The sequence below is a fragment of the Natator depressus genome, chromosome 1 (assembly GCF_965152275.1).
Source record: "Natator depressus isolate rNatDep1 chromosome 1, rNatDep2.hap1, whole genome shotgun sequence".
NCBI classification, from domain to species: Eukaryota; Metazoa; Chordata; order Testudines; family Cheloniidae; genus Natator; species Natator depressus.
The window spans coordinates 37,849,684-37,876,733 of record NC_134234.1 but is presented as its reverse complement, the minus strand read 5'-3'; the positions used below and the strand labels follow the sequence as shown (position 1 = coordinate 37,876,733).

General features: G+C 41.4%; 1 protein-coding gene across 1 annotated transcript in view; it reads right to left on the bottom strand.

The window, feature by feature from the left end:
• Positions 1-5,879: 5,879 nt before the first annotated feature.
• DDX10 (DEAD-box helicase 10) overlaps positions 5,880-27,050 on the bottom strand; it is a 336,928-nt gene continuing 315,757 nt past the window's right edge. The window contains exons 17-18 of the mRNA XM_074957670.1: positions 25,657-25,790; positions 5,880-6,463 (exon numbers count right to left, since the gene is read on the bottom strand). Coding sequence (XP_074813771.1) covers positions 6,271-6,463; positions 25,657-25,790 — 327 coding nt within the window. The 3' untranslated portion in view covers positions 5,880-6,270. The remainder of the gene's footprint in view (positions 6,464-25,656; positions 25,791-27,050) is intronic.

The following is a 27,050-nucleotide window of genomic DNA, read 5'->3' as shown; positions in this document are numbered from 1 at the left end:
TTAGTTCCCTTGGAAGTGAGAAACCCTAAGGACCAGCTAGATCAAGAAACGTGCAGTCCGATTGGGGTTCAAGGTTCAACTAAGCTCTGCCTAACACCCCTACTGTAGCAATCATGAGAGGTAAACATCTATCATGCCAAACTTAGTGATGCAGACAAATAACCATGAGGAATTGACATTTTTCTCTTGTGCCTTATACCAAATTTCATCACGATTTCAGGAATATGGGAAACTACAGAGTCACTTGCACTATATTAAGATGTTGCTCTGGTTTTTGTATTCAGAATTCAATGGGCTGTACCACAATCCTTTTTTTGTTTGTTTGTTTTGTTTTGCCTTCTGTCCTAGGCAGACACAACATGTGTCCTTATGAGTCTGAGCTCTGTAGGAGGACACAGCATTGCAAATACCCGAGTAGAGCTGTGCCACTTGCCTGGGAACATATTTGCTACTGCTCCAAAAAAGGAGCAAAGCCACCCATTCCCCTGAGCACATGCTGCAGACCACAGCTGTGCAGGATGGCCCAGGCAGACTGACCACACTTTCTAAGGGCCATGGAGCTCTGTTAGGAGCAGGAATCACTTGTGCAGGGGAGGGGAAGTGAGGAAGGAGTGTTGAGGTTAAGGCGCCAATCTGAGACTTGGAAGACCCAGGTTCAATTTCTGCTTGTCAAAGACTTTTGCTGCAACCTTCAGTGAGTCTCAACTGCTGTGTACCTCAGTTCCCCATCTGCAAAATGAGGATTTTAATTTCTTCGACAATACAGTGAAGACAAATTCATTAATGTTTGGGGGGTGCTCACATACTACCATGCCATGGGCCATATCAGCAACTATGAAAGGTGGAGGACATCTGCCCCCTGAGTAGCACAAGGCATGCTTTCCTCCAGGTATATTCATTGAAGCTGGAGATGTTGGCAACTTTTAGCATGAGGAACAGCGTTTCTTTCTGCCGTAATTCATTTTCAAATCCACATTCCACTGAACCGGTTAAATGTTTTTATATATATATAAAAAGTAAATAAATATATATAAAATAAAAACAAGCGAGCATCACTGCGGGCTGATGGCCTAGTGAGTTAGGTATACTCACCTTTTCTATAGACACACGCAAGGGAGTACGCTGTCCCAGGTCAGAAGTGAAAAATGAATGTTGTAGTTTCCTCCTAGTCCCCATTTACGCACATGCAAGCCAAAGAAACACCACTGTTGGGGTCATTTGCAATTTCTGCAAGGAAAGGTATAGCACTGCAAAAGCCCAATGGCTGTTGATCAGGATGCAGTGTTGACAGGCAAACACGCATACAATCTGCCAGAGACCAGCACTATTAGTTCCTCACCCTTCACCACAATCTTCACGTACAAATTTAGTATAGTGTTTAGCAGGGTGTAACTTCAAAAAAAAAAATGCTGGAAAATAAAGCTAAATACTCTACTCCTCCATGTTATGATTTGTCATAACAGAAAGAGGCTCGGTTCTGGTCTCAGATATTCAGGTGGCCATTGCCCTACAGTTTGCATCCTTGTAGTTAATTTTACAAGGCAGTACCATGCACTAGCTTGTCTCGGATGAGAAACCAAGCCCCAAGATAATGTAGTTTCAATTGATAAAGCGGTTTGGCCGAATTAGATTTTAATGTTATTTTATTCATAGATTCCAAGGCCAGGAGGCACCATCATTTCGCGATCATCTAGTCTGACCTCCTGTATAACAAAGGCCATAGGACTTCCCCAAAATAATTTCTAGCACTTATCTTTTAGAGAAGCACCCAATCTTGATTTAAAAATGGTCAGTGGTGGAGGATCCACAACAGCTCTTGATAAATTGTTCCAATGATTAACTACTCTCACCTTTAAGAATTTATGCCTCATTTTCAGTCTGAATTTGTCTAGTTTCAACTTCCAGCCATTGAATCATGTCATACCTTTCTCTGCTGGACTGAAGAGCCCACAATTAAATATTTGTTCCTCATGCAGATACTTACAGACTGTAATCAGGTCACCCCTTAACCGTCTTTGTTAAGAGAAATAGATTTAGCTCCGTGAGTCTATAAGTAGAAGGCATGTTTTCTAATCCTTTAATCATTCTGGTGGCTCTTCTTTGAACCCTCTCCAGCCTTCTTGAATTGTGGGCACCAGAACTGGACACACAATTCCAGCAGCAGTAGCAATACAGAAGTAAATATAGAGATACAATAACCTCTCTACTGCTCCTTGAGATTCCTGTTTATGCATCCCAGGATCACACTCACCCTTCTGCCCACAGCATCATACTAGAAGCTCATGTTCAGCTGATTATCCACTATGATTCCCAAATCAGTTTTTAGGGTCACTGCTTCCCAGGACACAGTCCCCATCCAGTAAGTATGGCCTACACTCTTTGTTCTCAGATGTATTCAATTACAATTAGCCAGGGCCGGCTTGAGGATTTTTGCTGCCCCAAGCAAAAAAAAAATTTTGGCCGCCCCCGCTTTTTTTTCATCCCCCCCCCCCGCCCCAACTCCACCCATTCCCAACCCCTTCCCCAAATCCCCGGCCCTGCCTCCTCCCCTGGGCATGCCGCATTTTCCTCCCCATTGCTCTCAGGCGAGGGAGAGGCAGCGCGGTCAGGGGAGCAGGCGGAGCGGAGGTGAGCGGGGGGGAGTGCAGGAAGTAACGGAGGGGGGTCGAGGAACCGCTCCCCACCCCAGCTCACTTCCGCTCCACCGCCACCGCCTCCCCCGAGCGCGCCACCGCTCGGCTTCCCCTCTCTCCCTCCCAGGCTTGCTGCACGAAACAGCTGTTTCACGCGCAGCAAGCCTGGGAGGGAAGGGGGAGAAGTGAAACGGTGGCAGTGTGCTCAAGGGAGCAGGTGGAGCGGAGGCAAGCTGGGGCAGTGGGGGCACATTTTTAGGGGCAGCATGGCCGGCGCCGGAATGCCGCCAGTAGAAATGTGCCACCCCAAGCTCCTGCTTGTTTTGCTGGTGCCTAAAGCCAGCCCTCCAATTAGCCATATTAAACTCATAGTTTGCTTGCACCCAGTTTACCAAGCCATCCAAATTGCTCTGAATCAGTGACCTCTTCATTATTTACCATTCCCCCAATTTTTGTATCATCTACAAATTTTATCAGTGATTTTTGTTTTCTTCCAGGTCATTGATAAAAATGTTAAATAGGGTAGGACCAAGAACTGATAGTTGTGGGACCCCACTGGAAACAAACCTGCTTGATGATGATTCCCATTTTACATTTTGAGGCTTATCAGTAAGCCAGTTTTTAATCCATTGACTGTATGCCACATTAATTTTATATTGTTCTAGTTTTTTAATTAAATGTCATATGGTACCAAGTGAAATGCCTTACAATAGCCGTGAGTAAATTACGTCAACACAATTATCTTTATCAACCTAACTTGTAATCTGATCAAAATGACCTCTCTGTACATTAAATAGTGGGAGACGTTGTCTGGCTTGTAGGAAAAGGTGTGTGGCCCCTTTAAGGGATATAGAGCTAGAGCGGCTGGCTGCAGCAGCTTCACACCAGGTCAGCACGGGGATATTGAACCATCCCCCGACCAGTAGCTGAAAGAGAGGAGGAGACTATTCAGTTCCACACTGGTGCAGGAAAAGTTCTTTTACTGAGACCAGGTGGATCGGGAGGGGTGGGGGTGAGGGAAAGACATCCAGTTAATTTGACAGGATCTGTTTTCCATAAACACATGTCAATTGGCATTAATTATATTACTCTTCTTTAATTCTTTATTCACAGAGACCCATATTGGGCACTCTATTATCTTGCTTGGGATTGAAATCAGGCTGACAGGCCTATAATTACCCAGGTCATCCTGTTTACCCTTTCTAAAAATTGGCACATTAGCTCTCTTCCAGTCTTCTGGAACCTTCCCAGTGCACTAAGACATATTGAAAATCAATATTAACCATCCAGAGAGCTCTTCAGCCAGCTCTTAAAATTCTTGGATGCAAGTTATCTGTACCTGATGATTTAAAAGTGTTTAATTCTAGTAGTTGCTGTTTAACATACTTCCTGAGATACTAGTGGAATGGAATCACCACATGAGAAGCCTATAACATCTGTAGTCTCATTTTTTTTCCCAATACAGAACAAAAATATTTATTGAACACCACTGCCTTTTCTGCATTATTACTGATAATTCTATCATTTCAATTGTCCCTTGGTTGTGGGATTGTGGCTGGGTGGGCCTCTAGTAATGTGTCTTTCCAAAGGTTCCCGATTGTCATTCACATTTTTCTGATTAAATTCTTCCTCCCAGCTGATTTGGCTTTGTGAAACCGCTCTTTTTAAACAGTGTGTGTGTGTGAAACCGCTCTTTTTAAACAGTGTGTGTGTGTGTGTGTGTGTGTATATATATATTTATTTATTTATTTACTGTTCTGGGCTTTATTCGGTTTGCACATTATAAATGTGATCAAGTCACGATCATTTGTACCTAAGCTACCATGAACTTCAGTTCTGTGTTCAGTTTCTCTTTATCGGTCAAGACGAGGTCTAATGAAGAACTAATGAAGTGGCTGCAACACTTTTTGAGTTAGAAAACTGCCATCTATAATGTTTAGAAAGTCCAAGGATGTTTTAATACTGGCAGCACAAGACCTCTAGCATGTGTCACTCAAACTGAAGTCCCCCCATGATCACACAGCTTTATTCCCTATACATTATAAGGTGCATAAGGAGGCAGTCATCCTGTTCCCTAGTGTGATTTTGTGGTCTGTAGCAGAGATCAGCTCATACACCACCTTGTGCTTCACCTGTGTGGACATTCAGCCACAAACATTCAAGATAATTTTCTTCCAAGTTACTAGTGACTTGGAAACAGGCAATGCCATTTTGGACACAGAGTGCCCCTTTTGCCCACTTGATCCTTCCTAAATCAACTTTAACATTCCAAACATGGGAATCATCCCACCAGGTTTCAGTAATACCAACTAGCTCAAATTTATGCTCGCAAATGAGCAATTCCACTTCCTCTTTTTGTTACCCAGGCTTCTAATATTCGTGTATAGACAATTCAAGAATTTCTTCTCTTCATGTCCTTTGGTTCCTTAATTTTGTTCTCAACATCTCAACTTTGTTCTGAGTTCTCATATCTTCTCTCTTTTTATCCTCCCCTTTTGCTATTAGTTCAACACCCTTCTGACTGCTCTAGCCAGCCTGTCCCCGAGGAGATTTGTTCCTCTTCTACTGAGGTGGAAGCCATCCAAACTATAGACCCCCTCTCCCCATAGACAGTGGATCATTGTTCCACAAAATCAAAACCCTCCACTCTACACCACTTACATAGCCAGCTATTTACTTCTAGAATCTTCTGCCTCCCTTCTTTTGTGGAACTGGAAGGATCTCAGAGAAGATCGCTTGTCCATTCTACAGTACACTTACATTCAGGAAACTTGGATCTACCATCTGTGAGATATCCCAGACTCAATGTCATTAATTCTGATATGAACCACGACCAATGGACCGTTGCCCATCGACTTGAGAAGCCTACCCAATCTTAGAATAACATCTCATGTCTTGGCTCTAGGAAGACAGAACAGTGTCCCGTTGTCTGCCTGGCCCTTGCAGAATTTTCTCTTTTTCTGTTTTTTCTTTTTTTGATTCTTTCAACACAGTTGACAGAATTGTAAGTATAACGGAAATGCGAACTGGCTGGAGAAGTTTAATTGTTTTCATAGGGAAGCTAAAGAGATATACATATAATTTATTTCAAAAACTTCAGGAGCTTTTAAATAAATGTGTATTACCTACAGTAAAAACAAATCTGCATTTCATTTAATAAGTAATATCTACTGTTCACCATTTGAGCTTGGAAAAATATTTATTCTTTAATAGTTTTAATCCACTTTCTTTATATTTTGAGATTACAAACCTGCCAAAAAACAAGAAAAATTCAGACTGGAGCACATTAAGCTTTTGTTATGAAGCAAGCTTAAATTTTACAAAGAAGTACAACAAATACTTCAAACCTGGAGTTTTTCAATTATAAATGTGCTACTAACAAAATGTCATCAGGGGATTTAGATTGGAAATTTGGCTTGGAAATCTTTATAATCCCAAACCAACCATACTGAATATACGTCATGGAAAAGAATAACCTTGTATATAATCTAATATCTGATCTGAGGCAAGTCCATTGTTCATGAAACTCATTTATCAATGTCCACAGATACCCATCTGCCCTGATGCCAGATTGATTTTGTGCAGACTTCTGACATAAGAGCAAAGATGACCTAGGAAAAAAACTGGGGAAAAATAATTATCTCTGACTGTTGAGCAGATGTAGTACGAGTTCTTCATCCTCTGCCAGAGAAAGCCCTGTATCTAATGGCACAAAAGAGTCCTCATCGCTAAGTTTAGCCTTTTTCCTTCTCAGTGGCGTTTCTTCTGCTGCTGCTGCTTTATTGCTGCTCTTGCCTCTTTTCCTCGTTCCGTTCTTCTCCTCAAGCTCACTGCAGAAACAAATCAATTACTCTTTTTAACAACTGTGGTAATCAATGCAATCAAACAATTCATTTTAAACAAGGCAAATTTATAGCCAGATAAGAGGCAAACATAAAATTACTATTCAGACGAGGATAGCAATGGAATTAGATGAACTCTAAATGTCTAAATTAGAATCCCTTTCACGTAGAAGTGAATGTTTTGTTGTCTGTTTAGTAGTTAATTGATTAAAATATATCAAGAAATCAATACCGGCTTTATACAATACTTGTTACATTCTGTAGTGATAGAAAACTTGGAAAAGTTGATTTAGTGATATGTCAGTTGACCTAGACAACAGTCACAATGTTAGAATTGTCATCCAGAGCAGACTCCAAACTTTCTCAACATTCCAGTGTGGCTACAGGGTATGATTTGGGCCCATCCAATGTTTTAAAAACATTTTCCCTAGAAATAAATCCTTGGAAACTATTATGTAGGTCTTTGCCATGAGAGGAACAGTGATATCTAGCAACAGGATTTTTCAGCCACTTTAAATGTGAGTTATAGTGGCATTTCCTGGGCAGGAGTTTATACTAATAAGGTTCAGAAACTGTGTTCTTTATAACAACTGAGAACAATTATTTATAGTCAGAGCAATCAGGAGGAGAATGCATCACGGTTTCCAGAGAAGAAGGGGCAACAGCAACACGTTTAATATTAGGGTTGGAAATAATGATTAAAAAACCACAGAAAATATGAAGAAGATGAACTTGAAAATAAAATGGTTTTGTGCAGCTCGCAGAGTTTTTCCTCCATGGACCATCTATGGCTTTGAACAGCCACCATCTACTTCAGAGATTTGCATGCACAATATTATATTAAGTACCTCCAAAATGTAAGCACATTTCAGCTCAAGACAAGAAACTCAAACATCACTCTTGTGTTTCATGTTTTCCCAAATGCTCCTGACAAAAGCACAGCTTTTACTGTGAACCATTGGGTATGATAATCCTCACTTTTATCCTAATCCTCTCTGTGCTAATTAAAGTCAGCACATGCGATTTCTACATGATGCACCAAGAACAAATGCATGAGTCTAAAATAGTCTCAGGGAAGCCATCGGGCTCTAACAGGTCACTTGCTATCCATCCCATCAACACACATACATGTAACTGGATTTGTTTTTAAATTATTGTTAAAATTAGAGCTGGTTGAAATGTTGCTGAAACTTTTATTTTTCAGAAAAATTGTTTTCATGAAATTTTTTCATTTTGGTAGAAATGTTCCAGTTTTTCAATGAAATACCAAAACCAAAAACTGAAAATAATTGGCTTTGGAAAACCATTTTCTGTTACAACGTTTGGTTTTTTAAAACTAAAACATGATTTTTTAAAAACTGAAAATGGTTTTTGATTTTCATAATTTTTTTCATAAAATACATTTAATGGGAAATTTTCCAAATAAAAAAAAATATCAAAATTTCCTGAAACAAGAATTGGCATTTTTTGACCAGCTCAGTTAAAATACTTAATATTAAATGCAAACTGTACATTAACTCAGTGGTGACAAAGCAAGAACCACACCAGAAAACTCAAGGTAAGGGTGACACATGCCTTACTTCTTTCACCTCCCTCATACTGCTGAGCATTGATATTGCAGCTCACAAAGTATGTAATTATAGCATGCAGCACCCCATGCGATGCCCAGTCACACTGAGAAGTATTAAGATCAGAGTGATGGCGTTAACAGAGATTTCTTTCCTCTGCTGCTACTAATGTATGACATAAATTCCAAATATTAAAGACAAGTTCAGGAAGGAAAGTAATGAACATGTATAAAGCCTTTCCAGCAAGATTTAAAGCTGCAAAACCCAAGCCTTACCTATTGTTCCTGCTTTTTATGAATCCACATTGACTTTAAATGGTCCTCTTACAACTGTACTTTAGAAAAACTACTTCAGGCTGTGCATAAGTTCCTTACTAAACCCCAAGTTTAGATGCTCACCCAACCTTAAAAAACCCCAGCTCCTTCTGGAAGAGCCCTGGACCAGCTTGCAGAAGCCAGGGAAATGGTCTTGCCTGTCCACCCTTCCTTCCCTTCTCCTTTGCCAAGCAGGGAGTCAGTGTCAGGGACTCCAGGACCCAACTACTTGACACCCAAACACATGGGTCATCACCAGTGACATCAGCAACTTCAGCAAAGGCTTTTTAAAAGCCTCAGTCCTGTTGTACTAGGGCCACATAGAGCTATATAAACAACTGTAGACATGGTCCATTCCCCAAAGAGTTTATAATCTAAGACTCATGATGGTAGGTGGACCTTGTTAGCTGCAACCAGGAGATAGCAAAGTTAGTGTCCATGAGACATAGGTAACTAGAGTGTGGGACAGTGGAAGTCCTACAGGGAAACCCAAGGAACAGACAAGCTTGCGGAGAAAGCTTAGGCAGAAGAGTTTTATGCTTGCTGATGTTATGTGAGCCCAGCCCCGGGAAAGGTGTAGATCTGGAGCACATATGGTATTGACTGCAGTGTTCAGAGGAGGGTAGAGCTCAACCAACTTATACCTCTCTTTACTCTTCCTTTTACTTATCTGCAGCCCATCATACTTTGCCAGACTTCCTTCTATTTTCATCTCCCTGCTCTCTCCAAAATCTCCGATCCTCAGATCCTCTACTGCCTGCCTTACTCCCATAATATTAGGTACACCTCCTCCCAACAAAATCAAATGAATACATTTCACTCAGTTTATAAACTAGTATGAATCATGTAAAGAGGGAAAGTCTTATGCACTTACTGAGACCAACCAGAGGAGCACGTAACCTATCTGGGTTACCACATACCCTGTAACTCGTCTTCCTTTCTCCTGTCCCTCTCATTGTTTTTCTTCACACTTCTATCTTATCTAAATTAAGATAAAAGCGACGGGGGCAGGAACACGTCTTTTCTATGTTCTGTAAATCATCCATCACACTTGGGCCATAGGAAAGAGCTTGTCTATTCAGTCAGTGTGCGGCAAAGCCAGGTGTAAATCTGCAGTGTTCTAGCCTGTTGCACGCTAACTGTCCACATGGACCCTGCTACTGTGCACTAAAAGTTCCATAGTGCAGGTGGATGTATGGCTGTTTGAAACGGCACTACGTCAAAGCATACTATGTAATGTTTATTGCCGGGTAACAAGGTCCACACAGGCAGTAAGTGTGTGGCAAGCTAGAGTGCTGTACATTCACATACTGACTTGCCACACACTAAGACTCTGGGTGGACAAACTCCAGGTTACATGTCAAAAACGAACCAACCCAACCCTATGTGTTAAAGCAACATTAAGATGCAAGATCAAGCAATCAGAAGTTAGGAAATACCAGAATTAAGGTTGCCCATGCAATCTTCATTCAGTCCCCTTGTGTGTATGTATTATGATACAGTCTTACATACCACTTTTTCCAGCCAGTCCCTCAGCTCCTATTCCCAGTCTCCTTGCCCAGCCAGTCCCAGTCTCCACTACCCCAACTCCCAGTCTTGTTCTCCTCCCCCAACACCAGCCTCTCCATCTTCTCATATGTCCATCCAAGGCTCCTTGTCCCAGTGTACTCCCCAGACTCCTTAGGTCTAGCTCTTGTCCCTGCTGCATTTGGTTCAGTCAGCTTTCTCCTCCTCACTACACGGGATGGGGGGGAGGGACAACACACAATATATTTTCCCCCATCCTTGTTCTCAGAAATGCCTGAATTGTTTTGGCTGAAAATTTCCAATACACTTCAGCCTGAGGAGCACACCCAGCATGGAAAATTTAAGTCCAAATGGCTAAAAGTTGTCAAAGTTATAAGCAGTTGAGAATGGGGTCTTATAATGGGAAACATTATAATGCAATGTTACCAGCCCTGCCTGTGATAACATGGAACACTGTATAGTGGTCACTGCAGAAGGAAGACTATTAGAAAATATTGTTAACAATCTGGGGAAATGAATAAGTCAAAGATTTTTGTGTACACTTAGTTGACATTTGCCATAATTCAGTTTTAGTGCAGTTTGGCACACACACTGTATTGTAGATCACATACACTACTTTAAAGGTTGCTCCATTAGAAACAATGTTTACTCCAAGTAACTCCCAATAATCAGTGCACACGTGTGCCAACACTGCGCAAAAGTATGAGGCTCAGTTGTATTTTAGACTCTTCGGACAAGGAATTTCCAAATCAGACACACCTGGACTGGCAGTAACAAAATTTGGACTCAGATTTTCAGCCAACTGTAACTTTTTGAGAAGTGCAACAAATTGCAGGCACATTAAAATGCCTACATTATAAACCTTCCAGAAACAAGGTTTACAATTAAAATGACAGCTCAAAATATGACTACAGTGGCACATCCAAACACCACCAGAACACAGGTCCCTCCGGGAAAAAGATCAACATTACAATATGTTCTTCCTTTTTCTAACTTAGTATAAAGAGAATGACAAAGTTTCTATCTTACTGCCTGTCTTGCCTTCGTTGTGTTGAGATTGCAGGTGTGTGATCCATATGTCTGCCTACCGGTTCTGTTCTTGTAAAAAGGACGAGAATAGACACTGCAGATGTCAACCTCTGCCTACTCATTAAAATGAAAAAAGGAGACAGGGAGAAGAAACACATGACACAAACACGTGTATCCATATCCCATGAAATCCAAGAACCTTACATTTATTCTGCCTGCCCAGTAGAGAATGAGGGGAGTGAAACAAGACTGCAGCTCTCATGTTAGAAAGATTTTTTTTTCAGAATTACGACATTTAAAAAAATATGTTTAGATCTGTTGTGATTTTGGGTCTGTCAGCCTTGCAGGTGTGTCCCTTTAAGATGTTTGCTATTGATACTTAGTTTATAACTTGTTGGGGGCAAGGATCTTGTCCTATTTCTCCATGCAGTCCTTAGTATACTTTGGGTGCTGTATAACCACTAAACATATGTTGACAGTATATGTACTTATTCTAATGTCAATCGCAAAAGTTTTCCAAGGAACCTATTGTACGCTTAGCAGGGTTTATGAGAGTTCATTTTAAAAAGAGTAAGACTAAAAGCCTAATTAAATAAAAACAATCTTAGCTGCTTTGCCAATTATTTTCAGTACTTCAATAGGCTTTGAAACCTCAGCTGCATTAATAATTGACTGATAGTGCATCTAGAATGCTAGTTCAAAACAATCTTAGTAATTAAAACAATGAAGAAATAATACAACATAAGAAGCAGCTGGCTTATAATAAATACAAAAAAAACCCCACCTCAAACTGGAGATGGAGACACCATTGGAGTGGGGGTCCTGCAGGGATCAGTTCTGGGTCCGGTTCTGTTCAATATCTTAATCAATGATTTAGAAAATGGCATAGAGAGTACACTTATAAAGTTTGTGGACGATACCAAACTGGGAGGGGTTCCAAGTGCTTTGGAAGATAGGATTAAAATTCAAAATGATCTGGACAAACTGGAGAAATGGTCTTAAGTAAATAGAATGAAATTCAATAAGGACAAATGCAAAGTACTTCATTTAGGAAGGAACAATCAGTTGCACACATACAATGGGAAATGACTGCCTTGGAAGGAGTACTGCGGAAAGCGACCTGGGGGTCATAGTGGACCACAAGCTAAATATGAGTCAACCCGTGCAACACTGTTGCAAAAAAAGCGAACATCATTCTGGGATATATTAGCAGGAGTGCTGTAAGCAAGACACGAGAAGTAATTCTTCCGCTCTACTCCGCGCTGATTAGGCCTCAACTGGAATATTGTGTCCAGTTCTGGGCGCCACATTTCAGGAAGGATGTGGACAAATTGGAGAGAGTCCAGAGAAGAGCGACAAAAATGATGAAAGGTCTAGAAAACATGACCTATGAGGGAAGATTGAAAACATTGGGTTTGTTTAGTCTGGAAAAGAGAAGACTGAGAGGGGACATGATAACAGTTTTCATGTATGTAAAAGGTTTTTACAAGGAGAAGGGAGAAAAATTGTTTTTCTTAACCTCTGAGGATAGACAAGAAGCAATGGGCTTAAATTGCAGCAAGGGAGATTTAGGGTTGGACATTATGAAAAACTTCCTAACTGTCAGGGTGATTAAGCGCTCGAATAAATTGCCTAGGGAGGTTGTGGAATCTCCATCCTTGGAGATTTTTAAGAGCAGGTTAAACAAACACCTGATTCTCGGATTAGGCCTAGATCTTGTTACCTAGAAAACTTAACTGTATAACACATTTTAAATGGAACTGTAAGTTTTCCAGTCTCTGTACAATCCAAAACATCAAAACAAGGGTTTTCACCAAAAGCTTTGTGGGACGGTTATTCTTGAGTCAAACTGTTTCTTATTGTTACTGAAGAGGCATGTTGCTAAGTTAATGGGACATGTTGCAAAACAAAAGTACGTGCATTTCAGCAGCCAGTAAGTTTGCCTATTAATTCCAGTCATGATAGAGAGTAGGTGTGGTGAAAGGTAGATGAACAAGGAGGGAATCTAACATGGTAAGCAACTTGGGGTGGGGTCATGAAGAAGCATAGAGACACTTCTAAGAGAAATGGATGAAGCGAACCTCAAAACAGGTATTTTTAGTGCAGGAATATTGAAAATCATGGAACGAAGTAAGGTGATATGTCCACTAAATGGCACGATTCATAAGGAGGAACACCCAGGCCAAAATCCCTCTCCCTTTCCATTTATAACATTTGGGAAGTGGCATGTGCAGCTGGATTGCAGTCTTCCTTTGTGCTATCTGGTACAGTTTAGCTTTTCACTGCTGCAGCAGCCTGAATTACCCACACAGCTTCAGGTAGCCTGATGGGTTAATTTACTGAGTGGCTATATTTGCATGGGCAGCAAGGTACTAACAGCAGATTTCAGGGATGTGCACAATAATTCCTGTGGGCCACCCTTTATACCCATGTTAACCCAAACACAACAAAACAGGTGCTTTCACTTTATAGATCACTTTTGATGCACATGCATAATCACACAGCTTATAACTACATCTTTGAAATGAGTGCTAGCACAGGAGTCTGGAATCCAAGAAGGTGGGGTTCTAATTCTGATGGTGCAATCTTGGGCAAGTAATATTCTGCATCTCAGTTTAACAACCTATAAAATGAAGGAAACTGCTACTTACTTCCCAAAGGTTATGGGGTGATAGCCACAAGAAATGAGTTGATTTTTTTTTAATTGCTAGCAATTAACTCTTTCAGGCTTTTAAGTATGTGTAAGTGGGGGAATAGTCCCGCTATTGTGGGGAACTTTCCTGGCTTCTGCACTACCCCGGTGAAGTGGGCTAGCGAAAGGATCTGAGTCCTCGCTGCCACTTCCTTTACCCAGTGGCCTCCCTGCCCTTGAGGACTCCCCTTCCACTCTCCTGTCTGGCAGATTCCTCGTAACCCCAACAAGGCTGGGCCCAGGATTCCTGGGGGGCTCGACCCCCAGCCCTGCTGTGGTCACCTAGGACAGGGGCTAGGGTGTCCCCACTCTGGGGTACTCTCTCTGCATGGGGCACTTCTCTGACCCAATGACCATTACATACAATTTAAAGCAAATGCAAGGTATTTAATCAACAATTAATTTTAAAAAGAATATGGAAAAATGGGAAAGGTTAAAGGAAACATCACCCCGCTCTGTGGCAGGGAACATCACAAACAGTGTCTCTGGAATGTCAGGGCAGTTCACAGTCTGTTCCTTGTAAGTCCCAGGCCTCCTTCTCCGGCCCTGGCTGTGCTGCAGGGATGCTGTGTGTTGGACACTCGCTCTGGTGGTGGCCTCACGCTCTCAGGCTCTAAGTGGCAGGACCCTTCTTCCCAGTGTCGCCCCCGCCCTGTCGGGGTTACGATCCAAGCCTGGCCTGCAGAGCCTCTTGGCTGAGGCGTCTCCCTGTGCTGGGCCCGCTGCCCAGGGTCCCCCTTGGTCTCCCCCGCACCCAGCTCTGGACTGCTCCAGCCCCAGCTCCACCACTCTGTCTCAGCACTGCTGCTGCTGCTCTGCCTCCAGCTTCCTGGGCTGCTTCTTTGGCCCCTCTGCCACTGGTTGCTACAGCTCTGCTCCCAGCACTGACCTGCTTCGTGGGCTGCTTTTCTGGCCCCTCTGGCTCTGGTTGCTGCAGCTTTCCTCCCAGGGCAAGTCTGGTCTCTCTGGGCTGTGCCTTTGGCTTTGGGGCTGCAGCTCTGCTCCCAGGACAGGGGCTGCTCTCTCTGGATCTGGCCCAGCTCTGCTCCCCGGCTCAGCTTGGGCCCCTGCTTTCTCCTTAGCTCGGCCCCACTCTGTCTGACCCAGGCAAGTCCAGCTCACACGGAGGACGGGACCTCCCTGGCCTCCTGACTCCCTGATTAGCCTGCCCACCCTGTCATTCAGGCTGACCTGGAGCATTGACCTCTCCCAATTGTTCCTGGGGACTATCAGTCTCAGGGTCCTGATTTCCCATAGACCTTTCCCCTTTGAGTACTGGGAGCTAGCCAACCAAAACACCCCCACTGAATGTTAGTAAGGGGGCAACAGTCCCCTTACATATGTCTTGTCAACTCAAAGTCTCTATTCTTTAGATTGTAAGAGCTTCGAGGAGGGACAGTTTGAAATAAAGGGCCATGTGCAGCTTCAAGCACATTGTCATTACTTAAACAATAACGTTTATACGATGCTTTGAGAGCTTCAGATAGAAGCCTCTATTGTACGTATTTACATTTGCTATAGTATTTCTTGCAGGCTGCGTTTACCAGCGCTACGCTGAAATGTTGCCCGTGTAAATATAATGCAGCCAACAAGTTGCTATGTAATTCCAGCATGCCTGGCAGTTCAACTTTCGTAAAGAAACTGTCAGTTAATAATGACCGAATCTGCACATAAAAAATAATTAGAACATTTAAGAATAATTTATCCCTTAAGTATTGGCATTTTGCTAATCAAACATGTTGTGCCACAAACTTTCTTCCATATAATAAATTTTAATTTACAAGGCCATGGCAACAATCCTAATGAAGATTAATTACTGCAGTCCCTTCCATACAGCCCAGTGCAGCTTCTTTCCAGTTTACTGTCAGAATGCTACAGCATATAGCAATGGTAATGAAAATATATTGTGTTGTGTTATTCTCTTTACTGGCCATTACACTGATGTAAATCAAAACTGTTCTACAACTAGATGTATAAAAATAATTGAAGAAAAAGAGAAGATTAATGTACTTGTGCGGCACTGAAACCAAAAGACAGGATGAGTCTGTCTTAAAGTAGAATTACTATAGTCTGGAACAAGAAAAAAATAAAATGGAAAACAGAGAACAAAACAAGCTGTTAAATATTTCTCTCCACTCTCCTGGAAGTATTGCAGAGGATTTGGTGGTGGAGATAACCCAGGGCTCTAACTTCTATGCTGACTGTGCCCGCAATCTCTCCTTCCTTAATACCTGAACCAATTTACTTTTTGTACTTCTTAGGTTACTTGTTCTGCTTGTTGCCTTAGGTGCTGCTGTTCATTTAGTTTATTAAGTGCTTTGTGTGCAATTAAATTCACTCTACGTTTCTTAACGACCCAGCCTTTTTGTGTTTCTCCTTGTGTATTTGTATTTAGTTCATTCAGATAGCCTGGGTAGGGTGGTTATAGCCCCGAAGCACTTGCTTTAATTTAAAATATAAATCTCCAAGGCCCCCAGAGTTTTCCATACTTTGCATGAACAACTTACTCGGACATTCTACATTTAATTCCTCTTTTCTTGCATTACTAGGTTTCCCCTCACTTTATGCATTATTCAAAAATTTTACAATTTTATCCACGATTGGCCTTACATGGAGGCAGCATTCAGTGGCCATGAGAGTGCTGAAATAGCAATCAGAAGACCTGGGTTCTGTACCCAATAGTTTTTCTTTGTAAGTCACAACCTCCATTTCAGTCTTCCTACCTGTAAAATGGGGAAAATACCGACTGAACCTCATGAGTGTTGCAAGTATTCATTCATTCCTGTTTGTAAAGAATTTTTAATTCCTCAGAAGGAAGGTACTAGACAATGAATTTTAAGTAAGTCTTACAGTATTAGCATCATTATTTTCAAAGACCAATGAAAATAAAACTTGAAATAAGTATTTGCAATGAAAGTTGATAGGACACTACATACTGCCCATGCTTCCAGTATATTTATATCACTGTGAATTATATTATCCTTTTCTTGGGTATTGGTGGTTTTTCCTACCCTGTTTGGTATGAACTACAAATGTCAACAACTTACTGCCCAGTGTGTTTAAAAATTTTCCATGAAATGGATCCATCCTACCTCTGACATTCAAACACATTTACTCCTTATCTGCTTAGTCTGACACCAGGCTTCAAATCTTGGTCTCCTCTCCATATTTTTAAACTGTGCTGTACCATCTGTTTCAGATGCTCCTTGTATCTCCCGTTGAGACATCAAGTCAGTTAATATTTTAATCTTATTATAAAACCATATGTCCCTCTTTCACTTACAGCTGATTCAGGTATTGTGTGGCTCTCTTGTTTAGGTACACTATCAGTTTCACATGCTTAAGGCCAGAAGGACCCATTACAATCATCTAGTCTGACCCCCTTGATTAACAAAGGCCATAGAATTTCAATAAGAGATTCCTTCATCAAGCCAGGTTTCAGAGTAGCAGCTGTGTTAGTCTGTATCCACACGAAGAAAAGGAAGACTCGTGGCATTTTAGAGACTAACAAATTTATTTGAGCATAAGCTTTCGTGAGCTACAGCTCACTTCATCGGATGCATGCAGTGGAAAGCCCATATCTTTGGGTTGAGCTAGAGCTTATCTTTTAGAAATTCATCAATCTTGATTTAATGAGTTCAACTAATGGAAAATCCACCTTGTTTCTAGCTAGAAAGAGATTGTTCCAATGATTAATTACCTTCTTGGTTAAACAAAACAAACCCACCCCTTATTTCTAGTCTGAATTTATCTTGCTTCAGATTACAACCACTGGATCTTTTTGTGCCTATGTCTGCTAAATTAGATAGCTTTCTACTAACTGAAATCTTCTCCCCACATAGCTATTTCTAAATCATAATTAAGTCACCTCTTAACCTTCTCTTGGATGGACTTCATGCACTGATAATTAGTCTCTCACTAGAAGGCATGTTTTCCAGACCTTACATCAGTGTTGTACCTCTTTTTTGAATCCCTACCAATTTTTCAACTTCTTTTTTAAAGGAACGTGACTCAGTATTTCAATATTGGCCTTACTAATACAGCGGTAATAGCATCTCAATACAGGGATGTTCTACAATAAAGTCACTACAAGTAAGTCACTTACTTGGGCCCTGACTCGTGACTTCCTATGACCCCTCCTATGACCCCTCACTTTCTCTCACCCCCTCGAGTTGGTTGGGAAGTTTTCAGCAAAACAGTTTTGTGCTAGAAAATGCTGATTTGTTAAAACTGAAACTTTTTGTGGGAAATAGTCAGTTTCAATTAAACTTTCAACAGAAAGATTTTTTCAGGTCCAGGATTGCATTTCTGAGTCATTACCAGAGAGAGAAAGAGACCCACCTGAGAATAGCAAATAGCTTGTTAGTGAGGGCACCTAAGATGTGGGAGACCCAGGTTCAATTCCCCACTCTGCCTTATTTGGACCAGGGATTTGAACCCAGGTCTCCTGCATCCCATTACTGTTATACAAAAACAGGAAAGACTGCAGGTGACTCACTCTAGAGTAGCTAATAGCCAGGTGGTTAGGGCACTCATCTGGGATGTGTAAAACTGATTTTTAAAGAGCTTTTCTGACCACAGTTATACTAAATTCTTTCCTCCAGAATAGCACAGGAACATCTCTTAGACCAGTGGTTCTCAACTGTGGTCCACCGCTTGTTCAGGGAAAGCCCCTGGCGTGCCGGGCCAGTTTGTTTACCTGCCGCGTCCACAGGTTCGGCTGATCGCGGCTCCCACTGGCCGTGGTTTGCTGCTCCAGGCCAATGGGGGCTGCGGGAAGGGCAGCCAGCACATCCCTTGGCCCGCGTCATTTTCTGCAGCTCCCATTGGCCTGGAGCGGTGAACCGCAGCCAGCGTGAGCCTTGATCGGCCGAAGCTGTGGATGCAGTAGGTAAACAAACCGGCCCAGCGCGCCAGGGGCTTTCCCTGAACAAGCGGTGGACCACAGTTGAGAACCACTGTCTTAGACGGAACAGCGTGGCTTGAAGGCAAGTTAGACCATAAGAAAAGATATTGCAGATCAATCAAGAATGGTACAAAACCTAGTGGGTCAACAGAATCACTCGCAGCATCCTGATTTAATGTGTTAAAGGAGGAGGAAGAAATGGCAACTTCACCTGTCATTGACATAGCAAACAGAGCTATATATAAAAGCAGCACTAAATGGTGACCTGTATGAGCACAGTTGTCAGCTCACGGCAGACCACATGACTGACTACAATAAAAATGATACAGCTAATGATTTTACTGCAGGTATAATTTATTCATCCCATTTTCCCTTCTCCCAATTCAGAGATCTATTCCACGTTGACCTACCTAGGAGCTAACATAAAGATGAATAGTCCTACACATTAAAGATTAACAGAATGTAATGACAAGTCCAATCACAACTTTGTTCTATCTCACATTTTTATTTAAAAAGATTAAGGGATTAGAAATATTAGAAATTCAATTTAACTGCGCAATGAATATTTAGGATATCCAGCTGCTTCTTTTTCGCCCTATTCAACCAACGGCAAATTTTTCACTTCATTAACAATTCACATTAAGATAGCCTTAAATCAAACATGATGAATGTTGCTAGATATACAAAAATTAATCGTATATTACATGCTTGAAGTAATTACTCACTCATCCGGTAGAAGTGTAGTTAGAAGATATTTTATTCAAAAGCAAATTTATCTAGTATATCGTACAACTCCTCCTCCCACGTCCCGGTGAAAGAAATGTTGGGGAAAGAAAAGGTTAATACCTTTCTTGACTTTTCAAAAACATGGACAGATGATCCATCTTTGAAGACTCTTGTAGGATGAAACCTTACGCTTTGAATATTAGCCCTTTCAGCTGGATAGTTTTCTTTTAAAGCTAGCAGGAGTTGCCGCAGCCTAAGGTATTTCTATTTTATTCTAGCACTTTGGGCATAAAACTCAGAATTTCAAAAGTATAATGGCAAAATGCAGTCGCATTTTCTAATTTCAAAGTCAGATTCTCACCATGAGCAACTGCCTGGTTATATATGGTTTTAGATAAATCATTAGACAAATGTTCCAGTCACTGGAAGGGACTCACCATGTAATTAAATCATCTTTCCTAGGTGATGTACTGAGCATTTGTGTTGCCCTTCCACTCTGTTACTGACACCAAGGTTTCTTCCCTGCTCTCTTTCTCTAATCACTTAACCTGCCCCAGGAAACCCTCCTTCCCCAATCCTCATGACTTCCTTTACTCCTTTCCTGCCAGGTTACTTCTACTCACAAGACAAGCATCGTCTCTCCACATCCGCAAAATCATTGACCCCACCAGCCTCTTCAGCTACTACCTGTGTCCCTCCTGCCTTTACCTCTAAGCTTATTGTACAGTCCAACTACAGACGCTTTCCTGAGTTCCTCTTTTCAAACTACATCCTTGATCTGGCCCCTCAATCCAGCTCTTCCCTTCTCCACTTCACTAAAACTGCCCTCATCAAGGCCTCTCAATGACCTCTTTCAGAACCAAGTCTTAGACCCCCAGCTCCACCCTTGATGGATTAGTTGCTTTAATACAGTCCATTCATACACTCCTTGAAATCTTGTTCTTCTGTGGATTTTATGGCTCTGGCTTCCCCAGGTTCTACTCCTACCTCTCAGCATCTCTTCAGTGAGTCATACCTGTCCTCTTCTTCCCTCCTATTCTTTATGGAATACCACAGAGCTCCACCCATGGCTCATTTCTCTCTTTCTTTTACGCATACACCGGGTGATTTTTTCCACTCACCTGGCTTCAATTCCCATCCTTACACCACTAACTCTTAAATCTATCTGTTCACTCCTGACCTGTCTCTCACACTCTAATCCTTAATCGTGGCTTCTCTCTCTGATCTCTCTTTCTGGATGTCTCACCACCAGCTAAAACTTAAACTTGGCCCAAACTGAATTATCTCATAGAAACATAAGAACAGCCATACTGGGTCAGACAAATGGTCCCATCCAGCCCAGTATCTTGTCCTCCGATAGTGACCAATGCCAGGTGTTTCAGAAGGAATGAACAGAACCGGCAATCATCGAGTGATCCATCCTCTGTCATCCAGTCCCAGCTTCTGGCAGTCAAAGATTTAGGAACACCCAGAGGATGGGGTTGCGTCCCTGACCATCTTTGCTAAGAGCCATTGATGGATCTATTCTCCACAAACTTATCTAATTCTTTTTTGAACTCTGTTACACTTTTGAGCTTCACAACATTCACTAGCAATGAGTTCCACAGGTTGACTGTGCATTGTGTGGAGAAGTCTTCTCTCCCAAGCCTTTCTGACTCCCCCCTTTCTCGGTCTCTGACAGCATGATCATCCCAGTATCCAGACCCCATGACATGTGTGGGGGGTATCTGACTTTTTTCACACGCTCTTGCCTCCCCCACATCATGGCAGTGTCCAAATGCTGCTGCTTCTTTCTGGGGAGTATCCCTAAGGTCATCTTTATCTATACTATTTAACCCTTTGGTTTGTCTTTGTTAACACCTATTCTGCTCAAATGACTGGGGAAAACTTTGGAGAATTATTATGATATTATTGATTTATATTTTGTAAAGACTCAGCACTCCTGCCTTTGCAGTTAGAGCTGAGGAAGCTTGCATGCCACTTCTCTAATCTTCTGGTAAACACAAAGACAAAACGACTTTCATGATATTTCTACAGTGAAAGGGGAAAAAAAACCTGGCCTTATTCATAAAATCATAAAGAAGCAAAAAATGGATACAAACTTTTTTTTAACTCCTTTGGCAAGTACTTTTAGCACCATCTCGCTATAAAGTCCAATGAAAGTCCGGCCAACAAAAGGGTCTTACACTGTGCTCTGAAGCAGTCCAGATGCTGATTCTGATGGAGTCCCATGAAGCACGTTCCTGAGGCATGGTTGCTCCACTGAGAATGTCCTGCTGCTAGCCACGGAAAGTTTAAACCCCAGAACTGACAGCAAAAAACAGCCCAGCAGATCATAATTCCCATGGCAGAGAACTGACAACATGACAAGTTCAGACAGAAAATCTTTTACTCAAGTTAGCAAAACTGAGCTAGTCAACTTTGCAATAATAAAAATAAAGCTAAAACTCCCTGGCAAAAATAAATGTGAATATTAGGAACAGGCATCTTTTTCAGTTCATGATGTCCCTTTTGCACATGAAAGCCAGAGTAACAAGAGAATTTATATTGTACAAATTCCTCTGGAAGGGACATGGTTACAGGAATTGAATAATGGTAAGAATTTAAATTTGACTTGCTACTAAACTTTCAAATATATAATTTGGACTAATCATATTTTTATTACTTGGTAAGAATTTCAAATATGTATTAGCTTAGATAGGAAAGGAACATAAAAAGGCATGTGATGCCCAGCTACACATCAAACTTACTTGAAACTTGAAACGTGACTTTTACAGACTAATCAACTTTCAAGCATGACTAGGATCCAAAAATCAGATTAAATGCATTTTTCAAAATAACTGATCTTTTTCAATGTAAAGTTATAATAAAAGAGCAAGAAAACAATTTTCACTACTTTAAAACAATCTATGAATAAACTGGCCCCCAACCAATTTACATTTTTAATTTATTTATGTATTTAAACTTCAGCTGGGTACACAATGAAGTTAGTTAACAATTAAAAAAATATTTTTCTAGCATGAAAAGTGCTCTTTATCATGCTACATTATTTTAAAGTTCTTTGCAGTGTTGTTGTAGCCATGTTGGTCCCAGGATGTAAGAGAGACAAGGTGAGTGAGATAATAGCTTTTATCCAATGATTATTGCCTCATCTACGTTGTCCCTCACGTTATTTTAAAGTCACACAGTCACAGCTTCGGCAATATATTTACGTTACATTTTGAGAATGAAAAATAATTGCTTGTGATAAAATTAGTTTAACAGATGGCACAGTGTCGACTGTCGACCTTAACGCATAGCACAAAGAATTCAAATGTTAAAACATATGTTGGACTTTTTAGCCCATCCACATATTGATTCTATTTTCTACATATCAGCTCCAATGGTTGCCTCTTTAGCCCGCCTTTTATTTATGATTCCTTGCTTTGTAGAACCTGTGACATACCACAGGCACTAAACTTTTCAAGAAACATTCACTGACAAATCAATTCTGTCTATAAAGGGTGAACAAGAACTGCAGTATACAAAAATAAAAAGGGCTAAACTATGCCCATGTGGACAATTTATCATCTATGATCCTGCTGGTGAAAGGAACACTGTCATCTTGAATGTAGCTAATTAAAAAAAAAAATTAAAAGTTTTAATCATCATGTAACCCCCCATCTCAATTTCTGTGGTCTTAAAACTAAGTTTCCCTGTTTTAAGCTTCTCTTCCATCTTGCTGTGTAAAAAGAACCACTCAAGGCCAAATGACCAAGGCCCCAATCCAGCAAAGACTCATCCATGGGCTTAATTTTAAGTACAAATGCTCATGTTGAACTTGGTGGGCCAGATCATCAGCTCTTAATTCCAAGGGACCTATGCTGATTTATGCCAGCTGAGGATCTGGCCCATTGGAGCTACTCTATTTGCAAGTTCATATATTTGCAGGACTGTGGATATCTGATTACATGGAATGGGGAGAAGTGCTATCAGGTACACAAAGTAAAAGAAAACATAAAACAACAGAGAAAAATGCTCTCTTTAATGTCTCCTAAATTTTAACTACTGAAATACAACAGAAAATTGTTAAAACATACACTAAGTCTTGCTTAAACCAAGAAAACCATATATGAATCCAAGCTGAAATGTGTCCATAGCTTATTGACTTTTCCTGACAGTAAGTACGCTAAAAACAAAACAAAAACCAACCAACCATCCATCCATTCATCAGTGGTTATTAGGAGATCCCTGTGGTAACTAGACATTTAAGAGGAGCTTAAGAACAAGAGTTTCGTCACGCTTAGCTGCTTCAGCTTGAAGCAATCAACCTCTAGCAGATGCAATTCATCCAGTATAGCTAGATGTCTGAGTTTCTACGAATACATTAAAGGCAGCTTGCTAATCATTTTAACAAAACTCCTCCAATATGTGCTAAGTGCCCCCACGATCAGGTCAAGAGGAGGAGACAGACCATTATTAGTATAAAATCACACCCCTATCCCGACCATGGGCTGACCAAAGCTATTGCGGAAGCTCAGCCTATGCCAGAGTGGGCAAACTTTTTGGCCTGAGGGCAACATCTGGGAATAGAAATTCTATGGCGGGCCATGAATGCTCACAAAATTGGGGTTGGGAAGCAGGAGGGGGTGAGGCACGGCCAGGCGGCTCTGCATGCTGCCCCATCCGCAGGCACCGCCCCTGCAGCTCCCATTGGCTGCAGTTCCTGGCCAATGGAAACTGCGGGGGCGGCGCTTGGGGCGGGCGCAGTGTGCAGAGTGGAGCCCCTGGCTGCCCCTATGCATAGGAACTGGAGGAGGGCCATGCCGCTGCTTCCGGGAGCTGCATATAGTGGTCCCTGACCCTGCTCCCTGGTTGGAGCACCGGAGTGGGGCAACCCCCAGACCCCGCTCCCCAGTGAAAGCTCGAGGACCGGATTAAAACATCTGGCAGGCCGTAGTTTGCCCACCCCTGTACTGAAGGAATTTATTTAAACGGTTAGTTATTTTTTGTGGTTCTCCTTTAACACTTTTTGCTAATTCTCAGAAGGCTAGATTGAGTCTCCACACTCAGCCCTGAGTAGGAGGTGGCATGTTGCTGCGTCAGGCCAGAGGGTAAAACCAGGAAGAAACTGATTCAGAATCACAATTCTTTTCCTGCTTCCTCCTTGCAATGGGAAGAAGTAATTTACTGCATCTCAGAAAAGGATGCAAGCTTTCTTTCCCTCCCACTGATGCCTGGCCAGTTCTCATGTTGGTGGGGAAGGCGGAAAGTCATGCTACTGGCTTGTTTGTAGTGATTCAGAGTCAAGATATGGGTAGCCCTAACCACTACCCCTCTTTTCTCTTCCTACCTTGAAGCCACATTAGGATTAGCAACCATCTAGCCTAGGTAATTTTAACTGATTGAGACTTGAAGGGCAAAAGGTACTTATACAACTGACAACTACAAGTTCCTGTTGAATCAAAGGGGTCAAAATAAACATTATCTTCCAGTCTAATGCATCAAGTGCTACTATCGTGATTTCAGGATGTATCAGAGCCTATAACAAAGGGCCGCCCCTGTTTACCAAAGAAACAGGGAGTGAAATCCTGACCCCGCTGAAGTCAATGGTAAAACCCACAATGAATTAAATGGGGCCAGGATTTCAGCCAGGATCTTCTGGCAATCCTACTGTATGTGCACTGAAGAAATGCAGTAAGCTAACATAACAGACTGTGGGTCTCCACCACTTCCCATCCTGCACCATTATCTCTCAAAATAAAAAGTATATTTTAAAAATACTTCAGGGAACTATTTTCAATTTACTATATTTTTTAACCCAGGGTTAATTCCAAAGCACATTTCTAGTCAGATTCAACTTAATTTGTATTGCTATATATTCCAAAAGTTACTGAATCTCTCTGTTCATCACATGCTTCAACTTAAACACATTTATTAAATATATTCCTAATATACTTTATGACTTTAATGAGACTTTGTTTTCTTTTCAAATAAAACTTGCAATGTGGCAGCATAGAAATTTATTTCTGTGCTTCACGATGAACTCCAGGCAATTAGTCAAACATTTTTTTGTTTGAATATTCTCATTGAGGTCCCTTTGACACTGACTCATAATCCTATATCTAACATGGCTAAATAAATGAGGTTGCTTAGGCTAAACTGCTAATTTGTGTTCAGCACCTGCTCAGTCAAAAAACTGTAAAAGTGGAAGTCTTGGGAGCATTAAATTTTCAGTATGTCCCTGTTGCAACATCTAAACAAAGCAGCATTCAAAAGTAGAAATATTTCCAAATGCATGTGAGAAATGACCTATGGAAAAACAAGAAATATATACAGCACCCCTGCTGTATTTCTTTTGATGAAAGCTGAGCTAAGGCATTTTACAGATACACACTAATGTCTTTGCATCTTTTTTTGCTTCAAGTTAGAAAACATACCCATTGCTGTCTTCAATATCCAGATCAGCCTCTTGGTCAGAGCCTCTGTGTTTATCAGGATCTGGAAGGGTGCTTGGGTCAAATTCCTCTTCACTTCCACTATAATCCAGAAAGGCCTCAGCTTCCTCTTCAACCTGAAGGAGAACGAAGAGTTACAGACTGAAACAGACAACTCCAGATTTTCGGCTCTCCCAGTACTAAAAGTGCTCTAAGGAAACACCACCACCTTCAAATTCATGTATCAAGATTACTGCCCTTGCAGTCAAGAACTGATTCCTTTCATTCCCCATCAGTGGTGTTCTCTCACTGCTAGTAAGGATCAATGTTGAACAAATATGAAATTTAAAAATAAAACCAGAAAATTTATGTTGAAATGTGGCATTTTCAAGTAATTCTGTTTAAATCTTCCAAATCCAGAAAAAGGTTTTGGCAGCAACTTAAAAACATCCATCTGACAGCAGATTGTGACAAGAGTTTTAAAACTACTGAATGTATTTCTGAGAGAGTGTAAAAAGACATGGGGATGTGCACAGCTTAATCGGTTTTGTAGCGTGTGTTTTACAAAACGGACTGATTTAAAAAACTCAGTCAGGTTTCCCTGCAGGCATAAACCATGACATGCCAAAGAGTGAATGCAACTTACCTTTTTAAGGGCATTCTGATAGGCCACAGTGGATGATAAGTGTTCTCCACACTTACCCTCTCCTCTCCCTGCCCATCCTAAGCCCACATCCTCCCCTTGCAGGTACTCAACACCTCTCAGAGTCCTCTGCAGAGTCTGGGAAAGTATGGCAGAGTCTGATGGGTTCCTGAGAAGTGCTGATTCCATGCAAGGGTCTTGGGGAATATACTCGGACCTACTGTCATCATAAATTTTACTCGTCTATCTGCTCACAGGCATGGGGTGAGAAGGCAGACAGAAGGGAAGATGTGGCTCTACATGCACACAAATCAAACCAAACAGAGCTTGTGCACACCTCTAGGTAATGTTAAGCAATATGAATCCTGGATTCATTCATTCTTATACTGAAAAGAAAACATGAAATACAAATACAGATAAACAAAGACATTGCCATATTTTCTTTATGCACCTAAATAGCACTTGTATGACAAGAATTCCCACAATAATATTTTTTTAAATTGCCTTTGACTTTACAGTAATTTATCATAAAAATGTGCATGCTTAACATTTAACGATCCTTTTATTTCTATTTTCCTCCTTTCATCCATCTCCAATCACTGCGTTAGCTATGTGCGCCCCCTCACCAGAGCAAAAATCCCTTTGTGCTTTTCCCAGAGAAGTTTTCTTGAAGATCTTTGGATGCATGAAGACAGCAAGGAAATAGCAAGGAGAGGGTGAATTAGTCACCACTGCAGGAATCCCCTTACTGTTC